The following is a 26,967-nucleotide window of genomic DNA, read 5'->3' on the forward strand; positions in this document are numbered from 1 at the left end:
TTTTTGCGATGATGCATCATTTCATGACAAAATGTTAAAAACTTTAATCGCTAATGAATAAGTGTTTTAACACAACAACAAAAACAGTTGCCCGATTTTCTTTTCTTTCTTTTTTGATGGCAATAGAGTTGCAATTACAGAAAAGAACTGCACTCTATTAAATCATAATTCTACGTATAGGCCTCCTACTGTAAATAAAAATTGTTCAAAAATGTTCATATTGATTTGTGTTCTTTTCGATCATTTTGCGGATTATTTTATAGCTGTGGAATTCTTTTATCCAAGTTTTCTGCGCCACTGGATTCCACATATAATTTTGAGATTTTACTGTATTTTATCTATCAGAATCTCCTTTTAGAGCTTAAACATTCACGTGTAGATATTGTAAATAACTTATAATGTGATAAACCGTTAACTTTTCCCATGCATTTCAGTATACCCTATAGAACAAACTTTGTATCTTTTTTTTTTTCTCATAATTTTGATACTTAGATTTATTTTCCCTTCTACTCTGAACGCCTCACATACTTATCCAACAAAGTACGAATGATATTGTTCATATTGATCTGCAAACAGTTAAATTTTGTATTTGATATATAAATTGTTTAAAGCTAAGTGAATTCAATATGTTTCACTAACATGATTTATCTTTAGATACACATTAACCAGAGTTGTCCATAAAGAGGGACGTCATTGAAATTTTGTAAGGGAGCACGAGGAAAAAGAATACTTAAAATATTTAAATCAATTACCAACTTAAAACACTAATTCACATGGAAACTTTTGAAAATAAAAACTGAAACCAAACTGGATTATAGGAAATCAGAACCGTTGAGTAATTTTAACGTATTCTACTGATTTTTGGGGGTTAGAGCTGTGTTAACAAATGGAGGTACGGAGGCACGTATGTAATGGACAATAGAGAAAAGGGCACTTCTGCATTAACTATTACGCTTCCTTGATTCTCTGTAGAGGTAAAAATCAAATGTTTCACTTCAATACCTATAGTACCTAATGTAATTGATGTAGGAATGGTATTAGGATGTCTGGGCTTTCGACAATTATATTCATAGCCTGCCACGTATGAGAGATGAAGTCCTTCGGCGATCACACTGTCCAGGGAATTGAGGAGGATGAAAGGAATGGAGAAGCAGGTAAGGATAAGGGACAATTATGTCACATACCATCCCGGATTTGCCTGATATAAATGGGGAAAATCCTGAAAAATCATACTGAGGATGGCTGACCCGAAAAGCTTTTACACTTTACCGACAGTGTGCTCTTACCGGAAATCGAACCCAGGACCACTCGCACCAAAGGCGAGTCCGTTAGCGACTGCGCTGGGCATGTCTGTAATAAGTACGAAGAAGTACAGTCACGAAAGAAAATGTTCTTCAGTTGACAAAATTTCTTTTCCTAATACCTCAACAATAAATTAACTAATTAGAGTATCGATTTTAGCAAGTTATCAAATTATAACTATTCTAAGGGTAACACAAAAAAGATCCAAAATAATTCATTTGTTCCCGACTTATTGGGAAAAGAAAATTTATCAACTGTCAGCTACTTTCCTTTCCGTGTGTACATAGGAATATTTTTATCAGTACATATTTGTCAGCTTCTCAGTTGCGGCAAATGACCTGCCAATAATAGCAGAATACCTATGATGATAATGATGATGATGGAAGAATTGGTGGAATTCGAATGTCTTTAATTAAAATTAGTGACTGTGGAAGAATTGGTGAAATTGGGATGTTGAAAGAAACAGGATCACAGAATACACAGAATAACACAGAATAAAAACACAGAATAAAAGTTCAGAACAAAAACTTTATACTTATGACTTGATTCATAGTGTTAACGGTTTGTCTCGGGAACTACTAATAGATATGTCGCACTTTGCCTTATCATTCGAGTCGAAATGAGACTCCTGTGACTATGTAAGTGCATGGAAAACGCAGCTTAAGGGAAACAATTTCAATGACCCTGCTCTTTTTAAAGGTCATGGGGTAAATTATGCATAAGAAATATTCAGTGCACTGGGTCCCCCACATCACTCTCTTAAATCATGAACTCGGTGTCATTGAAGTGTGAGAAAGTAAATTTTGTTGTCTATAATGTATTATCACTGAACGTTTAATGAGTTTACAAAGAATTGAGAGACAACACACGTCGTCCTTGAAAACGGTATGAATATAGGAGGAAACTGGAAATTTGTGTACTAATGTGAACAGGTTTATAGGTATAATGGAATTATGTAAAATCATTTAAAAAAGAAAGAAAACAGTGCTAGGACCTTTTCTAAGGCGTGTTCACCGAGCTCCAAGTATAGGCCTATTCAAGTTGAAATATTGTACAAAGTAAAAAATAATGTTAATTTTTTTGCGACACTCCGTGTTCACGTGAGCAGTAGAAGCACGTTATGTTTACTGTCCTTAAATGGAGATAGGCAAGTACCATGGGCGCCCGAAGAAAATATTCTAGGGAGGAGCCCATCTCCTTAGTTGTTATATTACGTTTGGTATTTTTTTTTATTTGTATTAAGAAAATCTTAAGAAATTTAAGTTTTTTTGTAAGCCAGAGGGGGAGCAGGGCCCCATCCTGCCCCACCTTCGGGCGCCCATGGCAGGTACTTCAAAAAGAATAAATACTGCCCCTGCGTGTTGAAAACATAGTGATGGCCGCTTGTAGGTCTAGTAGTAAGTACAGATTTATTAGTTGTTGGGTATTCATTGGATGGAGGCAATTATGTTGATTAGTGCAATGGTTTCCAACCGTGTCGCGCAGTCCCATAGGGTGTGTCGGGAAATTTTAGAATTTAGAAACCATGACACAGTAAGTAATTAGTTAAAATTAATTTAGAAATGGACTTTGCCAGTCAACACCCCCAGCTTCATACTCACTACTTTATAGAAACGTACCAGCGTTACACTCTTATAATTAACATATTACTATTAATAAACAATCAGACTAGTGTGTTGCGACGTCATAAACGTTCAGTGAAGAGTGTCGTGAGTCACAAAAGGTTGGGAACCACGGCTAATATGACATCCTTGACCGAAGTACCAGCGACCTAACCCGAGTGCAACTTATTTTGTAGCCTTCATATCATATATTTAAGCAATCATCAAATGTATATTGTCGAAGAAGAGTGAAAACTTATTGCTGTATTTCCATTATTATTGTATTGTATTTTTGTAAATTTTTTCGATCTCATGATGCATTGTAAATTGGAAACGTGTCATTTTGGACCGAGTTTGAAAATTTCGAATACATTTTAATTTTCTTTTTGGATCAAAATAATCAAATCAATCATTTCAATCAAAAATTTTCTTGTAAGCCTTATATCTGGAGAACTACACATGGTGTAGCCAAGTCCAAACTATCACTTAACTCAGTATGATGTTCTTATTCCGTAGAACAGTGGTTCTCAACTTACTTCCTACCACGACCCCCATTTTATCACATCCATTTGCCAGCGACCCCCATTTTATCACATCTTGCCAGTGACCTCTTAATAATTTATGGTTTGTAATAAGCTAGTGGGAGATTTTTAATATACCTACTAGCTGAACCTGCGCTCTCTACACAGTGCATCATTCGCATATGAGCATAAATATCCTTCTCATTCCTCACATCTGTATGATCTGTCAGGAAAGTAAATGTACACCTATTTTTCGAGTCTGGCATTCCTGCGCTCCATCCGTGGAGAGTATGAGAATTAAATCAATCAAATGTTTACTGAGGGGCAAAAAGAAAAGCTTAATCTGAATAAGACATTGCAGAGGGGCACAAGCTGTGAATACGAATAGTGCATTGTGTAAATAAAGGACGACACCGAAAGAGAAAGCCTGAAACAGCTGTTAAACTTACAAAAAAAGAGTAAAAATTGTCGAAGTGGGAACATAAAACACAAATACAACAAATACGCCGACAACTAAACGATCACCATGCCATGATCTTGGTGTGGTGGTTAAGGTGCTGGCTTACAAATGCAAAGAACCCAAGTTCGAATCCTCGGCAAGGACATTTTTAAAAATTTTTTGTTAATAATACATACAACTCATGAGAGATGGTAAAATCGGTCGTATTTAGTTTTTCGTAGCAATTATTATTGGTAATGTTTAGTACTGATAATACTTTTTGTCTTTGCGTATTGCTTTTATTCTTTTCTTCATTTCCAAAGAGAAGAATATCCGAACAAATGCCACCAAAATTCCTCATATTTTGAATGTAAACGCCATTTGCAATTAGTGAAGAATAAAAATTGAACGTTCCGATGTAGCTGCAAAAAGTAAAAAGAAAAACATGGAAGTCGACCATACTCATGGTTATTAAAAATGCAATTTCTACATGCCTTACACCTCCCGACAACGTTTCTACGTTAGCAAGTAAGAGGCTTGTGTTTAGGTTAGGCTCGTCAATACGTTTTGCAAAGGGGCCCGGTTTAGCTCTGACGCACCACAGGTGCGAGAAGGGAGAAAAACACTTTTTCTCTCTCCCTCTGTGTGTCTATTTATCTATCTATTTGTATATATATAACGCTATTTGTGAATGCCATAACCACCCTAATTTTCAGCGGATTGAGACGAAACTTGGCACAAACATTAATTGTTGAAATATCTTGATGAGTTCGTTAACCAGAATAATCAGATGAAAATGTTCAAAATGGCGGCCCTTCAAACTCTTAAAAAGTTCCAAGGGAACCAAATTTCGTCCATAAATAGGTACTCAGAAAGTTTGAATAAATTTTCCTCTTTTACTGAAATATTTGTGTGCAGAAACTTATTGAAATATTGGACCCGATTAATCGCCTAAAGAAGGTTCACGCCCTTTCGCTACGGCCAGGCTTTTTTTTTTGTTTTTTTTTTTTTTTGCAGGAGGGGGTTATTTTTCTATCGGAACAAGATGATTGTTACTGATGATATGAAATTACACATTGAAAGTGAAGTAACTTGTGTAACGTGTTATTTGAAAGAATAATATAATAAATGTGCATTCCTCTAACACAGAGAACTATAAATCATGTATTTCGAGTTCGGGAGCCTGAATGGCGAGGAGTGTTATTTGATTTGCTTTTTAGTAACACATTGCATTGCAAATAAAGGTAGGCAACATTAGTGGTAAGTAAAACAACAACAATAATAATAATAATAATAATAATAATAATAATAATAATAATAATAATAATAATAATAATAATAGGTGTTGTTTGTGGCAAGGCAATATCTTCCTCAGTTCTTCTTCAAACGTAATGATTGTAACGCCTTATCTCGCTTACAAACAAAATATTAGCACTTTATATCGAGAGAACGAGAAACTGTAGAGCGATGGGAGCAACGTTGGACAGTATGCACTCATAGTACTCAGAAAAGTAAGCGATTTCAATGCAAAAGGAACGAAGAGTCATTGTCATGGGTAATCATGGGGCCAGGGCAGAGCCCTCTTTAGGCAAAGTGTCAATAACTTATATCGAGAGGTGATACTGGGATGGGACCAACTTTTGACACCGTGGACCCATAAAGCGCATCGAAAAAAATAGGGAAGGGGGCGCCAGCCAGCCTTACTTATTTCCACATAATAATATAAAATTATATTGTCGAAACACACGCACGAGTTAGCTACTAATATTTCATATTATTATTATTATTGTTATCGACAGCGTCTTTTCATTACGTGTGCGTGTTTGACATGAAGCCAAAGAGAAGATCCATTATTCGTAGAAAGAATAATAGTCAGTTACTTTAACTGTGAACGACAGCGAAAAATACGAAGAGTGGACTACCTGTAGCGTAAAGAAGAAATATTTTCTCTCAAATGGATAAAAAACCAAGCCGAGATTGATTCGAACTCGCATGGACGGCGCGAAAAGCCAGTGCTTTGTCCACTTTTTTTTTTCTTTAACTGACTCACCGAACGTGTTTCAGTAACTTACTTATTGCTAATTTTACTTGCTTCACTCGTTTAACTTGCTTTTACTAATAACTTATAACGACAGGGACACGAACACGGAAACATCGAGAACAGTAAAAAATGAAAGATGCTCTCCCGCCGGGAATCGAACCCGGGACTCCATACACCAAAGGCGCACGTGCTAGCGACTAGACCAGCGGGAAGGACACCGCTCTTTCCCTGTGTCGTTAGGGATTACGACCACTGTATTGCCAGCTATTACTTCTGTGGGTTGTATACTATGATCACATGTTTCTTCTTTGCTGGAAGAGTAAAACCTACATTATATGTAAGACATGAGGTATTTAGACCTACATGCTCTTCATATAATGTAATAAAAGGGTCATGCTGGGAATAAGAAAAAGAACATTCCTTGGACAAAACGGAAACTATTGGCATCAGAAATATTTATCTACGAGGCATGCGCAGTAGTATATTTCAGAATAGTTTCTGTTTTGTTCAGTAAACGAAGAAAGGGGTATTAAAAAGCAAATATGTCGCGTCAACGAGATCGACCAGATTTGACAGGGGCGAAAGCAGATGTATAGTAATACAACAACTTCGCTCAGTTGATACGAGCCGAGCCGGTTGATATCACTACCCGAGTTGGTCTTCTGCTTGGGCTCAAGAATTCGACCGTGCAGGTCTCAGCCTTAATTTTAAGAACTACAGTATAATTTTAAGTACTACAAGAAAAATACCTTTGACTCGACTCGGATTGAACTCGAGTCGAGTCGAATTTTGGCTCAACTCCTGCTCATCCCTATTCGTATTTGTATTTTGTTTCCACTTCAACAATTTCTACTCTTTTTTTTCTTCGTTTACCTATTGTTTCTGGATTTCTCTGTCGGTGTCGTCCTTTATTAACACCATGCACTATTCTTATTCCCAGCTTGTGACCCGCTTCAATGTCTTATTCAGTTTAGGCTTTTCTCCTTACATTGACTTGACATGTGATTGATTTAATTCTCACTTTCCGCGCACGACCGATGAAAATGTTTTATTATTATTATTATTATTATTATTATTATTATTATTATTATTATACTATTGAACTTGCACGGCGAAATTACTGTATAATACGATATCATTTCAGTAATTTTATTCCATTGTATGTTATTTAATTTATTAATGGGCACTAAATTGTCTCCAGATCAACGAATAAATTAACTACGGCATGCACTTTGGTGGAAATATCATTACATGAACATGTTTGGAACGAACCAATAATCTTATTGCAACGATATTTCCACCAAAGTGCATGCCGTAGTTAATTTATTCGTTGATCTGGAGACAATTTAGTGCCCATTAATAAACTAAATAACATACAATGGAGTAAAATTACAGAAATGATATCGTATTATACAGTAATTTCGCCGTGCAAGTTCAATAGTATAATAATAATAATAATAATAATAATAATAATAATAATAATAATAATAATAATAAAACATTTTCATCGGTCGTGCGCGGAAAGTGAGAATTAAATCAATCACATGTGAAGTCAATGTAAGAAGAAAAGCCTAAACTGAATAAGACATTGAAGCGGGTCACAAGCTGGGAATAAGAATAGTGCACGGTGTAAATAAAGGACGACACCGAAAGAGAAATCCAGAAACAGCAGGTAAAAGGAGAAAAAAGAGTAGACATTGTTTAAGTGGAAACATAAAATACAAACAGGAATAGGGATGAGCACAAGTCGAGCCAAAATTCAATTCAACTCGAGTACAATTTGAGTCGAGTCAAAGGTAATTTTCTTGAATTGAGTTCCGAGCCAAGTCGCTGTTTTCGAGGTCTAGTTTCGAGTTGAGTTGAGTTTGATAATGGCTCTCTCGCTCGTTCAGCTCGTTTTAACTCGTTTTGAAATATTGGCCTGATCAGACTGGAAAGCAAAAGCCATGAGAAATGTAAGCAGTAATGTGGAATACTTTTAGTGTTGCTCACGACAGAGGTGCGTCTCATCTCGTAATTTTAGTGCATCTCATGGGGCAATTTTAGTGTATCTCGTCTCGTCTAGATAACGAGAAGACAAGAGTTTATTATTATTATTATTATTATTATTATTATTATTATTATTATTATTATTATTATTATTATTATTATTATTATTATTATTATTATTATTATTATTATTACGAGACAGCCTCAAATGTCGTAATCACCAATATAAGTATATACTGTAGTTCTTAAAATCAAGGCTGAGATCTGCACGGTCGAATTCTTGAGCCCAAGCAGAAGACCAACTCGGGTAGTGATATCAACCGGCTCGGCTCGTATCAACTGAGCGAACAGCTCGAGTCGGCTCGGTTGGGATGAGCCGATGACCCGAGCCGGCTTAGTTGGAACAAGCCATCGACTCAGCTCAATTGAGCCGATGGCTCGAGCTTTCTCGGTTGGGATGGGTCACCTACTCGGCTCATGTGAACCGGTTCGAGCCAGCTAAGTTGAAACTAGTTCATCAGCACGTTTCGACTCAGCTCAACTAAGCCGATGGCTCAAATCGGCTCGGTGTGGTGAGCTGTTGGCTCGGCTCACTTCTCGATTCGGTTCGATATTGAATGAGCTGTAAGCCGAGCCGCTCGAGCCGTTGAGAAGCCCAAACCCGGTCCCAGCTGTTTTGAATATGTTTGGATGAAGCCTATAACTTTTAACAATTTTTTGCTCGAGCCCGAATACTTGCCCCTTCGGAACTCAAACCCAGAACGTGACCGATGTCCTTGCCTCCTGAAGACTTCCAGACGACCGAGATCGACAGTCAATTAGCTTTTACTATTCAGATACAAACCGTATATCTTTTAAAGATTCTACATGGAGTTGATATAATAATAATAATAATAATAATAATAATAATAATAATAATAATAATAATAATAATAATAATAATAATAATAATAATAATAATAATAATAGTTTTAAACTTGCCCTGAAATTTGGCAAAACTTACTTAAAAGTAGAGATTTCGGGGAAAGGGTTCCGTACCTTCAAGACACACCTCTGCAACTACCAACATTTTAAACTAGAACCTTTTATTGAAGTTTCATGTAGAAAGTATGTTTTGAGGAAAATAACTGTAATAAATATAACTGAATATCACGCGACAGTAAGGCATATAATAAACTAATTTTTAGAATATGCAGAGGTAAATATAAAAGCTTTGCTACAAAAATACCTACACAGAGCATAATTCAATGAGCTCTGAAATACAACGTAACGAAATAGCCTATGAGATTCAGTCTACAGAGCAATTGTTACTTAAAGAATGGACATACACTATTTCGAGAATCGAGACAAGACGGGAAATGTTTACGATACTTTTCGTCTCGTCTCGATTCCCATCTCCAAAGAGAGACGAAAATTTTGATTTAGCCCTGACCCGTCTCGAATGTAAAATGTTAATTCTCATGTTATTTTATTTGTTTTAGAAACGAGATGAGAAACTCCTCTTCTCGTGAGCAACATTAAACCAAACCGAAATATTCTTTCCAAATGTCACGTTTCTCCTTGTAATGGTATGACCTGAGCGATAATTTAGCTTCTAGCTTTTAATCTTCTACGAGATAATTATTATTATTATTATTACTATTATTATTCCTGAAGATTTGATAGTTCAAGTATTGAAACATCCGAGTATTCAAATATCTGAATATAATAAAACGTATGTTATCGCTGATCAATCGCCATCAAAAATTCTAAAGTAAGAAAAAAAAATTGCAACGTGCATTCGCAGAAGCACCTTGACCACTGAACCGCGATCGCTACGCGGTAAACGATCCGTCTTTAGTCTGGTTACGTTAGGTTTCTTTGTCTCCGCTTTGCAAACTTGTATGTTATATTTTTCGATTCAAAATGTCTTTCGTATTTCTTTTATGAAGTCGGCAAAGTTTATATTAATAACTTGAGTTTTTCTTAAACCACTGGTTCACAAGTTCGTTCTTTCTCCACACGAAACTACAAATATGACAGATTGAATTCTCATACTCCCCATTTCTTTCAAAGCAGTCGCCATTACCTGGTCAAAGACTTATTTCCGCCACGATTCATATTAACCAAAATAAATTCATTTTTCGGAAGCGGAACTTTCACTTTCCGGATTTCGCAAAATTATGGAATTCAGTTATACTCCGGAATTCAGAATAATTTCGGAACTCGGAAAGAATCCAGAATTTAGAAAATTCCGGAATTGAGAAAAACTCCGACTTTCGAAAAAAAATCCGGATTTTCCGAATTCCGGAATGTTAACGAAATCAGAAATTTCTAAATTCCGGATTTTTCCGAATTCCGAAATTATTACAAAATTGGAATTTTCCGAATTCCGGAATTTGTCCGGCTTTACTTTCGGGAGTCCGAAAACTAATAATTCCGGAACGGGCTATCCCTAGTTTATACACAACCTTTCAGAATACTAAGCTAGTAGCTGTCTACAAACAAACAAGTAATGCAAAGCATGTTGTATACTGCAATACGTCATGTATTAAAATCCGACACCATGACCCTTTTATTACATTATATGAAGAGCATGTAGGTCTAAATACCTCATGTATTACATATAATGTAGGTTTTACTCTTCCAGCAAAGAAGAAACATGTGATCATAGTATACAACCCACAGAAGTGATAGCTGGCAATACAGTGGTCGTAATCCCTAATGACACAGGAAGTGAGCGTTGCCATCGCCGCTGGTCTAGAGGCTAGCACGTGAGCCTTGTGTGTATGGAGTCTCGGGTTCGATTCTCGGCGGGAGAGCATCTATCATTTTTAACTGTTCTCGATGTTTCTGTGTTCGTGTCCCTGTCGTTATAAGTTATTAGAAAAAGCAAGTTAAACGAGTGAAGCAAGTAAAATTAGCAATAAGTAAGTTACTGAAACGCGTTCGGTGAGTCAGTTAAAAAAATAGTGGACAAAGCACTGGCTTTTCGCGCCGTCCATGCGAGTTCGAATCAATCTCGGCTTGATATTTTATCCATTTGAGAGAAAGTATTGTTTCTTTTCGCTACAGGATGGATTTTCTCTTTGGTTTCATGTCAAACATGCTCACGTAATGAAAAGACGCTGTAGATAATAATAATAATAATAATAATAATAATAATAATAATAATATGAAATATTAGTAGCTAACTCGTGTGTGTATTTCGACAATATAATTTTATATTATTATGTGGAAATAAGTAAGGCTGGCTGGCGCCCGCCTCCCTAATTTTTTCGATGCGCCTTATGGGTCGACGTTGTCCAACGTTGGTCCCATCCCACTATCACCTCCTGTTTTCTCGATATAAGCTATCGACATTTTGCTTAAGAGGGCTCTGCCGTGGCCCCATGCGTACCCATGACAATGACTCTTCGTTCATTTTGCATTGAAATCGCTTACTTTTCTGAGTACTATGAGTGCATACTGTCCAACGTTGGTCCCATCGCTCTACAGTTTCCCGTTCTCTCGATATAAATTGCTAATATTTTGTTTGTAAGGGAGATATGGCGTTACAATCATTACGTTTGAAGAAGAACTGAGGAAGATATTGCCTTGCCACAAACAACACCTATTATTATTATTATTATTATTATTATTATTATTATTATTATTATTATTATTATTATTATTATTATTATTATTATTATTATTATTATTATTATTGTTTTACTTACCACTAATGTTGCCTACCTTTATTTGCAATGCAATGTGTTACTAAAAAGCAAATCAAATAACACTCCTCGCCATTCAGGCTCCCGAACTCGAAATACATGAGTTCTCTGTGTTAGAGGAATGCACATTTATTATATTATTCTTTCAAATAACACGTTACACAAGTTACTTCACTTTCAATGTGTAATTTCATATCATCAGTAACAATCATCTTGTTCCAATAGGAAGATAACCCCCTCCTAAAAAAAAAAAAACTGACCGTAGCGAAAGGGCGTGAACCTTCTTTAGGCGATTAATCGGGTCCAATATTTCAATAAGTTTCTGCACACAAATATTTCAGTAAAAGAGGAAAATTTATTCAAACTTTCTGAATACCTATTTATGGGCGAAATTTGGTTCCCTTGGAACTTTTTAAGAGTTTGAAGGGCCGCCATTTTGAACATTTTCATCTGATTATTCTGGTTAACGAACTCATCAAGATATTTCAACAATTAATGTTTGTGCCAAGTTTCGTCTCAATCCGCTGAAAATTAGGGTGGTTATGGCATTCACAAATAGCGTTATATATATACAAATAGATAGATAAATAGACACACAGAGGGAGAGAGAAAAAGTGTTTTTCTCCCTTCTCGCACCTGTGGTGCGTCAGAGCTAAACCGGGCCCCTTTGCAAAACGTATTGACGAGCCTAACCTAAACACAAGCCTCTTACTTGCTAACGTAGAAACGTTGTCGGGAGGTGTAAGGCATGTAGAAATTGTATTTTTAGTAACCATGAGTATGGTCGACTTCCATGTTTTTCTTTTTACTTTTTGCAGCTACTTCGGAACGTTCAATTTTTATTCTTTACTAATTGCAAATGGCGTTTACATTCAAAATATGAGGAATTTTGGTGGCATTTGTTCGAATATTCTTCTCTTTCGAAATGAAGACAAGAACAAAAGCAATACGCAAAGACAAAAAGTATTATCAGTACTAAACATTACCAATAATAATTGCTACGAAAAACTAAATACGACCGATTTTACCATCTCTCATGAGTTGTATGTATTATTAACAAAAATTTTTAAAAATGTCCTTGCCGAGGATTCGAACTTGCGTCCTTTGCATTTGTAAGCCAGCACCTTAACCACCACACCAAGATCATGGCATGGTGATCGTTTAGTTGTCGGCGTATTTGTTGTATTTGTGTTTTATGTTCCCACTTCGACAATTTTTACTCTTTTTTTGTAAGTTTAACAGCTGTTTCAGGCTTTCTCTTTCGGTGTCGTCCTTTATTTACACAATGCACTATTCGTATTCACAGCTTGTGCCCCTCTGCAATGTCTTATTCAGATTAAGCTTTTCTTTTTGCCCCTCAGTAAACATTTGATTGATTTAATTCTCATACTCTCCACGGATGGAGCGCAGGAATGCCAGACTCGAAAAATAGGTGTACATTTACTTTCCTGACAGATCATACATGTCCCTTTACAGACACAAGTAAAAAAAAAGTCTTGATTAAAAAAAAATCGGCAAGGCGTATCATAAAGGGGGCCTCAATATTTCGCACCGTTTGCAAGATTTGAGCCTACTTTCGGTTGGGGTTTCTAATTCATGCATGACCAGTGTTTTCTTTCTTCTTGCACGCAGTATGTAATAAGCAAATACATTACATACGCAATTAATTATAATCGCAGTTATATATGGTGTTCATTGGGCAAATCACTCCAGAAATAAAGATTCATATTACTGGTTAAACTGGAGAAATGGTTATCATTCCTTTTTCATTATTATATGGCCATGAAATAAATGCCTGATACATATGCAACCCCTATATACAACAGCGTGGTGTTGGAATGTATAACGCGTAGGATATGGTGCTTTAGGTTTTTTTTTTAATTTCAACGCTTCCATGCGTACCCTAAAAAATGTAATAAAGAAATAACGGCCATGTTTTTAAAATATTCAATTAGAACTGGACAATCTACGCAAAATTTCTAATCGATCAGTGAAAACGTCATCTTTCTAGAACCTGTAGTTTCCGAGATCTCATTGTCGAAAGGATTGGCCACAAACATATAAATTTCCACAACATATAGTTTAAAAGAATTCGGAAGATGGAAGCACAATTCATGTGCATTGATTTTGGAGGAGGCTTATTAAAATATAAAATTGTTGTTCAAAGCCTTTTTATCATAAACTTTATGAAAAAAGATCTAGTTAACTGATTTATTTAAAGTACTCGTACTTAAAATGTTTGTCTCTGTTAAACTTGAAATCACACATAACCGTAAATGAAAGATTTTAAAGTCATAGTTATACGTTGGAGCTCGGGCGCTTTTAATTGCGATTGTAGCATTTTAATAGATAGATTGCGGAGATTTCACGATATTCATCTATTGCTATAATAGTAGAATCCATTTTTTGTATTTAGTGGATACAGTAACTTCCCTAAAAGCAAATGGATTGAAACCAAATTTAGTCACTTCATTCATATTACAAATATCGAATCCGATACGTCATACTGTTCCAAAACGGAGGCTGTTTGAAAATTTTAAAACTTCATAACTCCCTTATTTAAAAAAAAGAGTTAATAGGTATTTTAAATGATATGATAATGTGCGTTATGAAGATTGAACCGGACATTGCCGCCCTAATAAAATCAGACCATGCTCAGATATCTCCATTACCTTTCAATTTTAATTGTATTTCAATATACAGGTTTTGTTGCATTTGTATTTTTCTAGTACTTCAATATGCAGTTCTCATTAGTTTCATATTGTACCTCTTTCATTTAAATTGATTTTTAAGCAACTCTGCACCGGTTGAAAATGTTTAGCAGACCTATTTTTTGTTGTTCGTAACAGTACGTACAAAAATAAAAATATGTCTATTAGAATTAAATTCAAGATAATAATAATTTTTTCCGGTATCAGATTCTAATATTTCTTACTTTCTATTATCTTTGCGACCCCCAGGATGAGAAACACTGCCGTAGAAAATAGGAAAACTCTATTTAGGGGCCGCTCAAAAATTTTGTGGCCCCTGATCCAAAAACTAATTATTGGCCTAGGTCGCAATATTTTGATCCATTTTTGGTTTTCCTAATTTCCTTATTTTCTCTTTCAAAACTCACTACTCGCTCGCACTCATTTTGAGGGACATTGAATGACTAACTTCTTGTACGTGAAATGAATAATGAATAATAATAATAATAATATTATTATTATTATTATTATTATTATTATTATTATTTGATGCAAGTGAAGAAGTGCGTACGATAGAGTGGGTGGGTGAAAGAAAAAGCGGAATCAACCTATATTAATGAGAAGAGGTTTCCGATTGACGAGGGATTGCGGGAAGATTGGAGATTATCTAATATTGAGAAACACAGACATACAGAAATTTACGAATTCAGAAGGCTTTTAATATATGATACATTTTTAGCTCATCAATGGGTCTTTTTCAATATAATTCACTAACCGCAACTATGATGTCCTCCATCTTCGGATCGTCCATTTCAGACTGACTGTTTTATCAAGTCCTCTCTTCCGCCGAATTCCTTCACATTTATATGGGACGTCAAGATAACTCTTTCTCTCTCACTACCCAAACCTGTCAATTCAAAAGTCCGATTTTCCGGCAATAACCGTGAGTAGAAAATATTACGGGAAGAAGCCACGCAACAATAGCAGATTTCAACTTACGCCCGGGTCACCCGAGTCTGGATGTTGATTCGGTAACCTGGACAGACCCGGCGACGCAGAAGCAGCCGAACTATCAAGTCTAGAGCTTTATTGCATGTTTGTTTCCCAGTGTGGCATTTGTTAATCAAGGTACTATGACTTCATTATCTCAAATATAATTTATGTTTATTCCCACACTGAAATAATAATACGCTGTTTGGGTTCAGATTTAATAAAACTCTATTCGGGCTCAGTGGTAGACCTATCTCCTATACTCTACAACGTAACAAATTTTACAAGCTCGTTTGCTTACATGTTGACGATATATCATAGGACAATTTTGGAGCTTTTCTGTAATTCCAATGTGTTTATACTCTGATAGAGCTTGTAGTTATCTTTCAGTGCAATCTTTGACAGACGCACACACTCCCATGTATATGACGATATTTCTGGTGGGTTACAGTCTGACTGCTTACGGGTTACTGTAACCCGTTCCATCTCTGGTAAAGAAGGTAATACAGAACATAACCATTGCATGTTACACATACAGTATATTTCTTTGGAACCCACTGGATATACTGGTGAAAATCGTCATGCTCAGCTTCCATTGAGTGAGTCATCCTGTTCAACAAACCATAATTACTTCAAATTATATCATAGATGTGATGAAGTTTCAGTATAGTTCTTGCATGTATTAAAACTATATTTTTCTGTTAAAACGTATGTTTAATTTGCTTATCAATACTGTATTAATAATATTTTTTTTCTGTTCTCTTTTTAGGAAGCCTTACTGCACGGCATGTGCTAGCGATATTGGCCATGTTAGGGTTTGTGATGAATGGTATGATACAACACAGCGTCAACGTTGCCATCTACGCGTTAGGAGACCAGACACTCACAGGAGAGCTTTTGGAATATTCAAAGAACATCTCGTACGCGGAATACTACTGCCGCATCCATATCCGCAACAGATCTGAAGAGACTTTAACAGAACACAACAATACCAGTGTCAACATCACAAGCGGGGAAATTGTAGAGAACTCTTCCAATGAAACATCGGAAGCTGAGGATCAATTTCTCTTTTATGAAGATGTAGAGCCTGAACCAAAGGTAAGTAAAAACGAAGGGTCATGTAACACTTTAAATTCGAATTACTGCATTCTGGCATAAGAAAAAAAAAATAGTGTTAACACTTTAAATTCGAATTATCGCATTCCGTTATATGAACACATCCTGTATTTCTATCTATGTAAAAGAAGTCGTGACTGACTGATCAACGCATAAGCCAAACTATTTAAGCTAAAAACTCAAAATTTTGACACTAGGTAGGTTTTGTGACGCCAAGTACCACTGAGTTAGAACTTTTTAGATATTTGTCGTGGAACTTGTGAAATGGGTACTTCTGCTTTCATTATTGGTCCCCATAATTCAAAAACCATAAGAGAGATTTTTTCTAAAATATATGAATTCAGCGTCTACGGAATAAGTTTAAGGTTGGTTCAAAGGGACAAGTTTTACTGATAGATGTCACTACAGCCTTCGTATCTTTCTCATGTATTTTTTACCTTTGACGAAAATTCACGATTTCTCTTGTGAATTTCAACCTAGAGACTTCAAATTTTTAGAGGGGGAACTTCATAACCTATCGAAAGAACAATCCGTGCCGATTTTTTATTCAGAATTTTCTTCATTGTTGAAATGGCTTGATTTTTGAAATGGATATCCAAACCTTTAACAATATAATTGTTTCAACAATGAAGAAGAGTTTGAATAAAAAATCGACACGGATTGTTGCCTTCGATAGGTTATGAAGTTCCTTCTCTAAAAATCTGAAGTCTCTAGGCTGAAATTTGTAAGAGAAATCGTTAAATTTCGTGAAAGGTAATAAATACATTCGAGAGAGATATGAAGACTGTAGTGACATCTACCGGCAAAGATTGTCCCTTTACACGATTCTTAATCTTCGCACTTATCCACGTATTGAAACGGAAGTGGTAGGTCAGTCATTTCCGTTTCAGTACTGAATCCCTATGGTTTTGGATTACTGTAGTTTCAGTATGTCAATTGCATTCACTTCTTGTACCAAGCTACGGTGAATAATAATAATAATAATAATAATAATAATAATAATAATAATAATAATAATAATAATAATAATAATAATAATAATAATGTACATCGGATATATCAGGAGTAGAGTTGCCAACTCTGGAAAATAAAAAAAAACCGGCACCCCCTCCAAATTCCCTATGATAAGGTCTAATTGTAAAGTATCTCTGTTCAGACCCATCCATGGGAAGGAAATGTACTATCGTGAACAAAAGTGCATTAGCATCTGTATTCTGCATATCCTTAGTACATTCACTAATAAGCTTAATAGATACATTGTGCTGTAAATGAGAAACTGAAATCGGCATTGATCATTTTATTGTATTTACCAGTAACCGGCATTTCTTTAAAATTATCGAAACAGATGAACAAAAGTATATTAATCTTTATGTAACAATTTTGAATTTGGAAAATGAAATTTATTCTTTAAACTTATACTTCAACTACAGGAAATTGCTTTAAGAAGTCCTTTTTCACTCTCAATAAATGTATAAAATTCCTTACAAGTAAATTTCAAATTTTCCTTGATACAGTCCATGTCATCTCTTTAAAATTATCTAAGATGAACAAAATATATTAATCGTTGATAGATAGTGAAAGGTGCCAATTTTGGATTTACAGAATGAAAGTTAGTTTTTAAATCTATACTTCGAACTAGATGAAATTGCTTCGAACTAGATACAAATTTGAAAAAAACCGGTCATAAAGGAGTTGGTAAGAAGTTTATACCGGTTACCGGCTTTAATCAAAATAACAGCAATATTTCCGGCCAGACCGGTGAAAAACCGGCCAGTTGGTAACCCTAATCAGGACAGTTTATCGTAACTCGATCATTTCCTGTTAACTTCTAGTCAGTATGACTGGTGGAAGAAGCTGATGACGTACACTCATGTCCAAAATGATTGTCGCATATCTATAACGGTCTTCTTATAAGAATATAATTTGATAATGATTTTGCAGGTACTTTTAATACTGATAGTGTGTGTATAATTAGGAAATATATATTTGTGGTAAGTTTCATAGGAAAAGAATTATAAATACGAAAATTAGAATGAGTAAAACAAAATGTTGCTAAATTGACAAGAAAATTTTATTTTCGTTTTATTTCCCTTTGGGTAAAAATGTTTGATTTTGCACATATAGTGGCGATACCAGATATATATTTTGAACATTTGTTATTTATAATTTAAGACAGCTTATCTTATGCAGTTTATAGGGTCTATTGCTTCTGAAAGATACTTAAGCTTGTAAAATAAGCTATAAGGTTATTTCTTGAACAAGACAATAATGCATTAATTTTACACTATAAATTTTGTTTAGTTATGATTTATCTTTTTCTTTTAAATTATTATATTAAATTATAACTTGAATGTGAAATGTTGTTATGCAGTTATAAGATTTTCCGAAAATTAAAAAAAGAAAGAAAAATATTGAAAGTTGCAATGAACCAATAAAATATTGATCTGGTAATAGAAGTAGATTTATCTATTACGTTAATTTTCCTGATTGTATATTCTATAACTTTTAAAGAACATTTCTTTCATTTCTTGAAAATATTTCGAAAGAAATGAAAAGCGCAGCCGTGGCTTAGGGTGTCTAAGTTTCACCCATTTTTCTTTTTCTTTTTTCTTTTACTTTTTAAAAAATATTGCGAAAGAATGGTACCAAAATTTCTTTGTATAATTACTTAATAATTAGAAAAATGTTACTTAATGAAATAACAGGGAAAATAATTTTCTGAGGGCGATATTTTTATCGTTTCTTGCAATCTTCAAAACGAGTAATAAGTCTTACCTACACTCTGTGAATCGAGGAATGTTAAAAGCAACCAGATAATCAAGTTGGCAGTTGTCCACTTGGCCTTTGTCCCAACACCTCTCGTTATTTTTCCATTAATATTTTTTTTTCTGCCACGATCGCTATAAACATTCTTCAGGAGGTCGTTCTTTGTCACTCATTAATAGTAACCATACATATATTTTCTTTATTGTCGATATAAGCTGAATGCCAGTCTGAATGAATAAGTTTTCAAGGCAATTACGACATCAGACGGCGAACGGAAGAATTAAGTCCATTTCGAAAACATTGGTTAATTTACTAAGAAGTATTTTGTACTTCACTTTATAAATATACAAGAATAGGTTTCGGAAAATATCGAGGAGCCGCGTTGGCTTTATGGAAGAGTTGAGCTTTGGTGCGTGGAATCTCTGGTTCGATCCCAGCTCGCGCAAAGTGGACTTTTTGTGGTGGAGAAACGTCGTGTGCGAGAGTTTTCTCGTTCCCTTCCATCTCTTTTATTCGTTCTCATCGTCACCGTCTCTTTTATCCTGTACGACATAAATGTGGAACGTAAGACAGTTAATTAATTTTATTTCGTGTATGGAAAATATTTAAAAGATATTTAAATCGCTGTTTTTCTTGTACGATGCACAATTGAATCAAAGTGAAATGAAGAAAACTCAGGTGGATCCAAGTGGTATGTTGGGAAATGCATTTCAAACGGTGGAGCTGTTATTCTGTTCTAAAAAATACCCTTACGTCGTTTCTTTCCCCCTCCCCCTCTTAAGATATGCATTTCAAAGTGAAATTAATAATAATAAAACAATCACCCAATAGCTATTTTCATGTTAAATTGTTCAAACGTTCCTTCACTTTGGCCATTTTATGAATACAAAATAGGTCATTATTTTAGAAATCGCACATTGCCTCCAAATGCAGAATTTTCAAAAACGCTCTCGAGCATGTGACTACTTACTCTTAATGAGTAGTTTATATACACAGTGTTTCATTTCCCTAAGATGAGAGGCTCTCAGATAACTTTGTTTTTGACTTACATTTTAAATTCTCCTCCCTTAGGATACGCATTTCAATAAAAGTGACATGAAAAATCCGGACCGAGCCAAGTACTAACTCTGCTATTATAATAATAATAATAATAATAATAATAATAATAATAATAATAATAATAATAATAATAATAATAATAATAATAATAATAATAATTTGAAACTGTACGTTTGTTTTCCTTTGATGAGATAGGCAACCTCAATATCATTTTTGTATATTGAGAAAAACTGCAGAAATTGTTCCCTTTTCCCCCCTCAAACAGAATTTCCAAAAACGCTGGGTCACGTGACTTCATACAAAACGGTTCAAGGCAGTATCTTCAAAAATTCGTTTCAAACTGCTTAGATGTTCTTTAGTTATAAAGCAACAGACAACGTCGATTTCATCTTTATACATTTTTTTAAAGTTGATATGAAAGTGATAAACTCCTTTAATTTTAGCCGTGAAGCGAATAAAAGTGTCCTAACTAATGCTTCGTGTGAATAATGTTACAACTATCCTCTGCACTAACTGAAAACAACCTTAGAAGCAATATTTTAAATTATTTTAAAATGCTTCCACTCTAGGGGCATCAGTTGGGGCTCCAGGGGAGTTTGAGATATACATTTTAAACTATACGATAATATTATACTAAAAATCAGTATTAATAAATATACTGGTAGGTAGGAGAATTGCCATAGCCAAAGAAGTATTCAACAAGAAAAGATCACTCTTAACTAGCAGTCTTAATACTGGACTAAGGAAGAAATTGGTCAAGTGCTACGTATGGAGATTGGACTTTATGGTTCAGAGACTGAACATTACAGAAGCTAGAGAAGAAATATTTAGAGCGCTTCAAAATGTGGTGTTGAAGGAAAATGGAGGTAAAATGGACAGAAAGAGTAACAAACGAAGACGTTTTAAAACGGAGAGAGAAGAGAACGATTCTAACCACCATCCTTCGTAGAAAGGCCAATTGAATTGGACACATCTTGCGAAGAAATTGTCTTCTTTATACCACAATGGAAGGAAAGGTGGAAGGAAAGCGAGGAACAGGAAGAACAAAAGTGATCGGTAATTTGAGAAATAGAAGAAAATATTGGGAGTTAAAAGAGGAATCTTAAAATCAAGAAACATGGAAGAAACATTTCCAAGCTCAAACTGAAAATTAAAAAGAAGAAAAAGAAGAAAGCTCTCATTAGTCCCCAGGATCTGCCAAAAGGCAGAATAGTTAATAATAATAATAATAATAATAATAATAATAATAATAATAATAATAATAATAATAATAATAATAATAATAATAATAATAATAATAATAATAATAATAATGGGCGACGATTAGGTTTCAAAGTGGGCAGTTGCCCCCGCACTTTTTGGTAGTAACCCATTAAATATAGTTTCATTTGGAAATGTAAAGTTTTTGTATGTATTACTGGTTCATAGAAAAAATGGTACCATATAATATTTGCTGTTGCGTGAGTACGTATTGGTTATCTTCCCGTGGAGTAAAGGAAGCTACAGGAATTGAGTTTTAATTGCCACAGAAAATAACCCAAAAATGAACCTATTGGAACACAATAATTCCAGCATACTTTCACTTCTTACAAGGGCTCGATATGTTAGGCGTTTGAAACTAATTGAGAGAACATTTCGCAAAAAAAAAAAAAAAAAAAAGTTATTCTTTAATTGCACAAAAATTTAGATCCTAAAATGTCTTTTCTTCTTCTAAAGTAATGAATATTGATTAAAAAGAGCGTAATAAGAAACAACTTCTACCTTTTCCATTGTTTTGTAGTGTAATATATGAGTGAAGTGGTGTTCTAGGGGTCTACGAGTGTATATACAATTAAATTTAGTGAATTCATAATTCTAAGTTTTAGGATTATTTTGTATAACTGGAGTATGGAGTGATTCTAAGTATTGTGTTTTGATGTGTTCCAAGAAAGTGAAAACTGCACCTAATGGCAACGAACATGTTTCGGGAAGTTGCAAAAGCAAATAGCTATTTCTTTAAATGTCATAGCATATGGTTGTAGTATTTACTGTCTTTCATTTTCTAAGAGTAATAATAACATACATTTAATAGCGTGTCTGGAATTAAAAATATAAGTTATTTATTAATCCCCAGTTTCAATATAACTTCAACAAAATAGCGTGGGAGACCCGGGTTCGATTCCCGGCGGGAGCTCATGTGGTTCGGATTCCACGTTAATCAGTTGGTCCACGTCTCATATAGTCTTGCTGCTGAAAGGGACGCTAAACTAAAATCAACTCAACTCAACTTCTACAAAACAAGCCCCATTATTCATTACTATGATTAATATTATCCTTTCTACTTATTTGTTTTTCAAATTTGTTATTAAATAATCTGATCACACAATTTTCCGGACAGAATTTTAAGGTGTTCATGAGCAAGAAATCAAATCTCTTCTTACACGTTCGTTGTTTAAGAGTACAAAGAGCTAACCTACTTGCGTTGCTCTTGTCAATTTACTTAATAAAATATAAAATACGATATTTTAACTGAAAAAGAGAGTATCCTATTAGTTATACAATCTTTCGTCGAAGTGTTAGAAACAACCAGGAAACTAACATTTATAAACAAATATTCAGATCATGTCTTCCCCCCACACTTTTAACGTCCAACCGCCGCCACTGACAATAATAATAATAATAATAATAATAATAATAATAATAATAATAATAATAATAATAATAATAATAATAATAATTACATTGAGCGTCAACGAAGATAAGACTCCGGAGAGAATTTTTATAATTTCGGATGGAAATACCCCCTTCCCCGATAACCCCTAATGGCATCGCTGTTTAGGGAGACAGATTAATAATGTGCAGAGACAGGGGAAAAAGCTTTCAATCAAAATGAAAAGAATCTACTATAACTGATTCCTTTCTTGATTGATATTTCGTTATGTCTCACGATTTCATTATCTGTGTACACTTCATCAGATGTCCTAGAGTTTCGAACATGTTCTTATATAAAACGTGTACTTATATAAAGTCACGTTCTTTACTGAAACGCTTTATAAGCAGTAATGTTACAGAATTGTTATTGGTTTAGGCACTCAGATGGCTAAAAGAACATTTTCGTTCTAGAGATAACGTTATCAACTCACTTTCGCTGACGGTATAATGATTCCTTTTACTCAGAACTCTGAACTTTTGATGACCACAGCTAGTTCAACTGGTGTTAAATATTTTAAGCAGTTGGTGTGCTGTAATGAAACTACATAATTTAAAATCATTCGACAATAGTTTTCAAATTATAACACTAAACAATGATTCGAATAATGTAAATTTGTCATGGAATTTATTTATTTATTTTTTCGAAAGTTAGAAAATATCGTAGTCAAACTCCCAATGAATTGATACTTAATCGGACCGAGATTAAGCCACTATTTTGCATTATAATCCATGATTTTTCATCAATTTTTTCACATTAAAGTTACTCTATTACAAAACAATTATAAATTACAAAACTCGGTGATTTAAGTGACCCAAGATCTAGGTCTACACCAGAAGATACAGGGTGTTTCAAAACAACACGACAACGTTTGGCAGGTGATTCCTGACACCAAGATAAGACATAAAGTATAGACCAAGTTTTGGTGCACAAATGCTTCCTTTCGGAGTTATAGGCTGCCGAAAACGCCAATACTATGGGACTTACCACACTCTGGTCAAGACTTCACGTACGAACTTGTATGTGTTCTATCCAAATATCCGTGTTTCAGAATCCTCTGGTAGCCTATAACGACTCTATAGAAAAGCGTCGTCAACCTGGTCCGTCTTGTAATATATAAGTTACGAAGCGATAATTACTTTTCTTTATGCAAGAATCAACTCAGATATTCAAAGATCATTAGTCTCACCTTTATTGCTTGATATGTCTTAAATATTCCTTTTTAAAACCGTGAAATACATAAATTCACTTGACTAGGTCAACACATAACATGTACATAGCCACAACTATCCCATAATAATCTCTTACATATATTAAAAACATTCTTCTTTTCTGTTAATTTAAAATGAACATTCTACTAAGTATATTACATATTTATGAGCACTTTTTGCCCACGGTACAGGTAAATATTATACAAACTAAAGTATTTCGTTATAGAAAATGTCGCCCGACAAAGGGACTGAATATAAAAGTCATGAGTAGGCTTGGCTTTTATATTCAAGAACCACTGGTCTGATTAGATTAATGTTCGTACATTACATATGTTCTTTATATTTTGATCACACCTCGTATATATCTTCATTACTTTTTGGTTAACCCTCATATATATATAAAATATTAGTTATTATCATTCACATAAATACATTTACAATAAATCTTTGATTTCATTAATATTTCTCTTTTATTACATTATTATTTATTCTTTATCATTAAAAACATCGTCGCTTAGAAATATAATTAACGAGGGTGAAACACAAATTATCAAGATTACTAGTTTCGATCATTATTACAAACGATGATGTGACAAATAATATTTGTTCTTTTCGGGCGCATTGTATAACAAATAAGTTAGATGTTGCAATTGTAATGTATACATAGTAGCACTAAGATGTCCAAAATAAAGAAGAATTTCACTCAAGGTAGTCATTGAATAATTGATTTTATAGAATGGATCTTATTCTTAACATAATCTTTGATAATTAAACACAAATCAATCTGATATAAAATAATTTTTGCCTTTAACTAATTATAAATTGAATTATGATTCTTCACATTAATAAGAAAGAATAAAAATTAAACATAACCTACGTTTGAATAATCAAATGGAAGTAAATAAATTTATTTTACAGAAACAAAAGACACCTTTTTGTTATTAAATAAACACATTTTTCATTATTATTGTTATTTTTCATTCTTATTTATTTGATCAAGAATGTTGGGTGCTACTAACTCTTTAACTAGATGCATTTCAAATATTTATAACCATCGTTTTCATTATTAATATTAACACAAACTTTAAAACGAAAATTCACAAGAATCTATAACCAACATGGGTTTAACCTAATTTCGTTAACGGTAATCATGTTACATTCGCACTGGCATATGAATCTAATAAAGTGCATTGTACCGCACAATCGTGGTTAGGTTCTACATTAGGTTGTACATGTCTTTCATCGTGATTTGAATTTGGATACGAAGTACCATCTCGTGAACAATGATTATGTCTATACATAGGATTGGTAGCATCTCTAGGACTTCGACATGTATTTCTATTATTTTTGTGTCTACTTCGGTTGATTAGGTTAGGCGGATTCCCTACATAGCCTTGTCTATTTTGTTCATTTTGATTGCTAGAGTATACTCGTCTTAGGTTCGGTTCAGTATTATTCACACTTCGGATATTCAAATTCCGAACAGGGACCAAATGATCTGAATTATTCTTATTTTTACCCATTCCTGATTGTGTTAGATTCATAGCATGGTATTGAGTTTCGTAGCATTGTACAAGCATTAATAAATGACTGAAACTCATACACTGTGTGGAAAATAAGATCTGCTGTAATTTAAATGGAAGCAAATTGCGAATCGATGCAATTATTCTTGATTCCGATTGCAAGGGATTAACAACCTTTAATTCATTATAGACATTTACAACAAACTCTACAATAGATTTGTGCAATCGAGGATTGAAATGTTGATTTCTAAGAGTGGCATCTCTGTTTGCCAGCAAAAAGTCATTTTCGTAATTCGCGATCAATGCCGCTTTAAATTCCTCATATGTACTAATGTGATCACGTATTGCCTTAAACCATAAGGAACAAGGTGGGAGTAATACATGGGGTATTAATTTCATGTATTGTGATCGGTCGATAGACATTATATTGCATTCGTCTTGGAATTTCTCTAAGAAAGAACTAGCATTTTCATTGCACTTACCACTAAATTTACTCATGGCTTTGATTTCGCTCATCTTGACACTTAACTTTACCTTTCTTTTCTCACTCCTTGTTCTTGTGGTGTGATTGTTCCGGTCCGTAGCGTGCTGTGTCATGATACCATTTATATTTCGTTCATCAGTGATCTTCGGACAATTTTCCTCTAATATAATATCCTCCTCAGATTCCGGCGAAGGCGTATTTATATCCGGTGATTGGGGAAACTCGAAGCGATCACTGTCCAGATTATTGCGATAAATGTTATCTCTAGCCTGTAACGTTTTAATTTCTTCCTGCATAGTAGCCAACTGGATCTTTTGATGTTTAACGGAAGATTCTATTAACGTTAAATCCTTTTTTACAGCACAGATTTCATGATTTTGATGATCGTGCTTTTCTTGACACTCATCGGCTAACCTTTTTAACTTCTCTTCAAACTGCGAGGATATGTCGTTCATCACCTGGACGATTGTTTGTTTCGTATCGTCTGATTTCAGTTCTATCCGTTCTATTCGTTTACTTAATTCTTCATACTGCTTGCTAGCTTCGTTGAATTTCAATTCTATCTTCTGTTCCATGGTCTGGTTAGCTTCGTTGAATTTCAATTCTATCTTCTGTTCCATGGTCTGGTTAGCTTCATAGAACTTCTGTTCCATGTTTGTGTTAGATTCATTGAGCTTCTGTTCCATGGTTTGTTTTATCTCAGTCGTCATTTGCATAATTTGTCGCTGCACAGCTAACAAAAGTCGATCCTCAGATGACAAACTTGGTGTTGCACTAATTTCACCTGGATTACTGGTATTAGATTCCTGTTGCCCTATTTCACTATCCATTTTTCTTTTGATGACCTTACC

The 26,967-nt window shown here is 34.4% G+C and overlaps 1 protein-coding gene across 2 annotated transcripts in view; it reads left to right on the forward strand.

Annotated features, from left to right (window-relative positions):
- LOC145662977 (sialin-like) overlaps positions 1-26,967 on the forward strand; it is a 125,085-nt gene that overhangs the window by 53,274 nt on the left and 44,844 nt on the right. For both annotated transcript variants that reach the window (XM_081729069.1, XM_081729070.1), the window contains exon 2: positions 16,038-16,366. In XM_081729069.1, the coding sequence (XP_081585195.1) occupies positions 16,038-16,366 (329 nt within the window). The remainder of the gene's footprint in view (positions 1-16,037; positions 16,367-26,967) is intronic.

This window comes from Thermobia domestica, chromosome 10 (assembly GCF_964235325.1).
Source record: "Thermobia domestica chromosome 10, izTheDome1.hap1.1, whole genome shotgun sequence".
Classification (NCBI taxonomy): Eukaryota; Metazoa; Arthropoda; class Insecta; order Zygentoma; family Lepismatidae; genus Thermobia; species Thermobia domestica.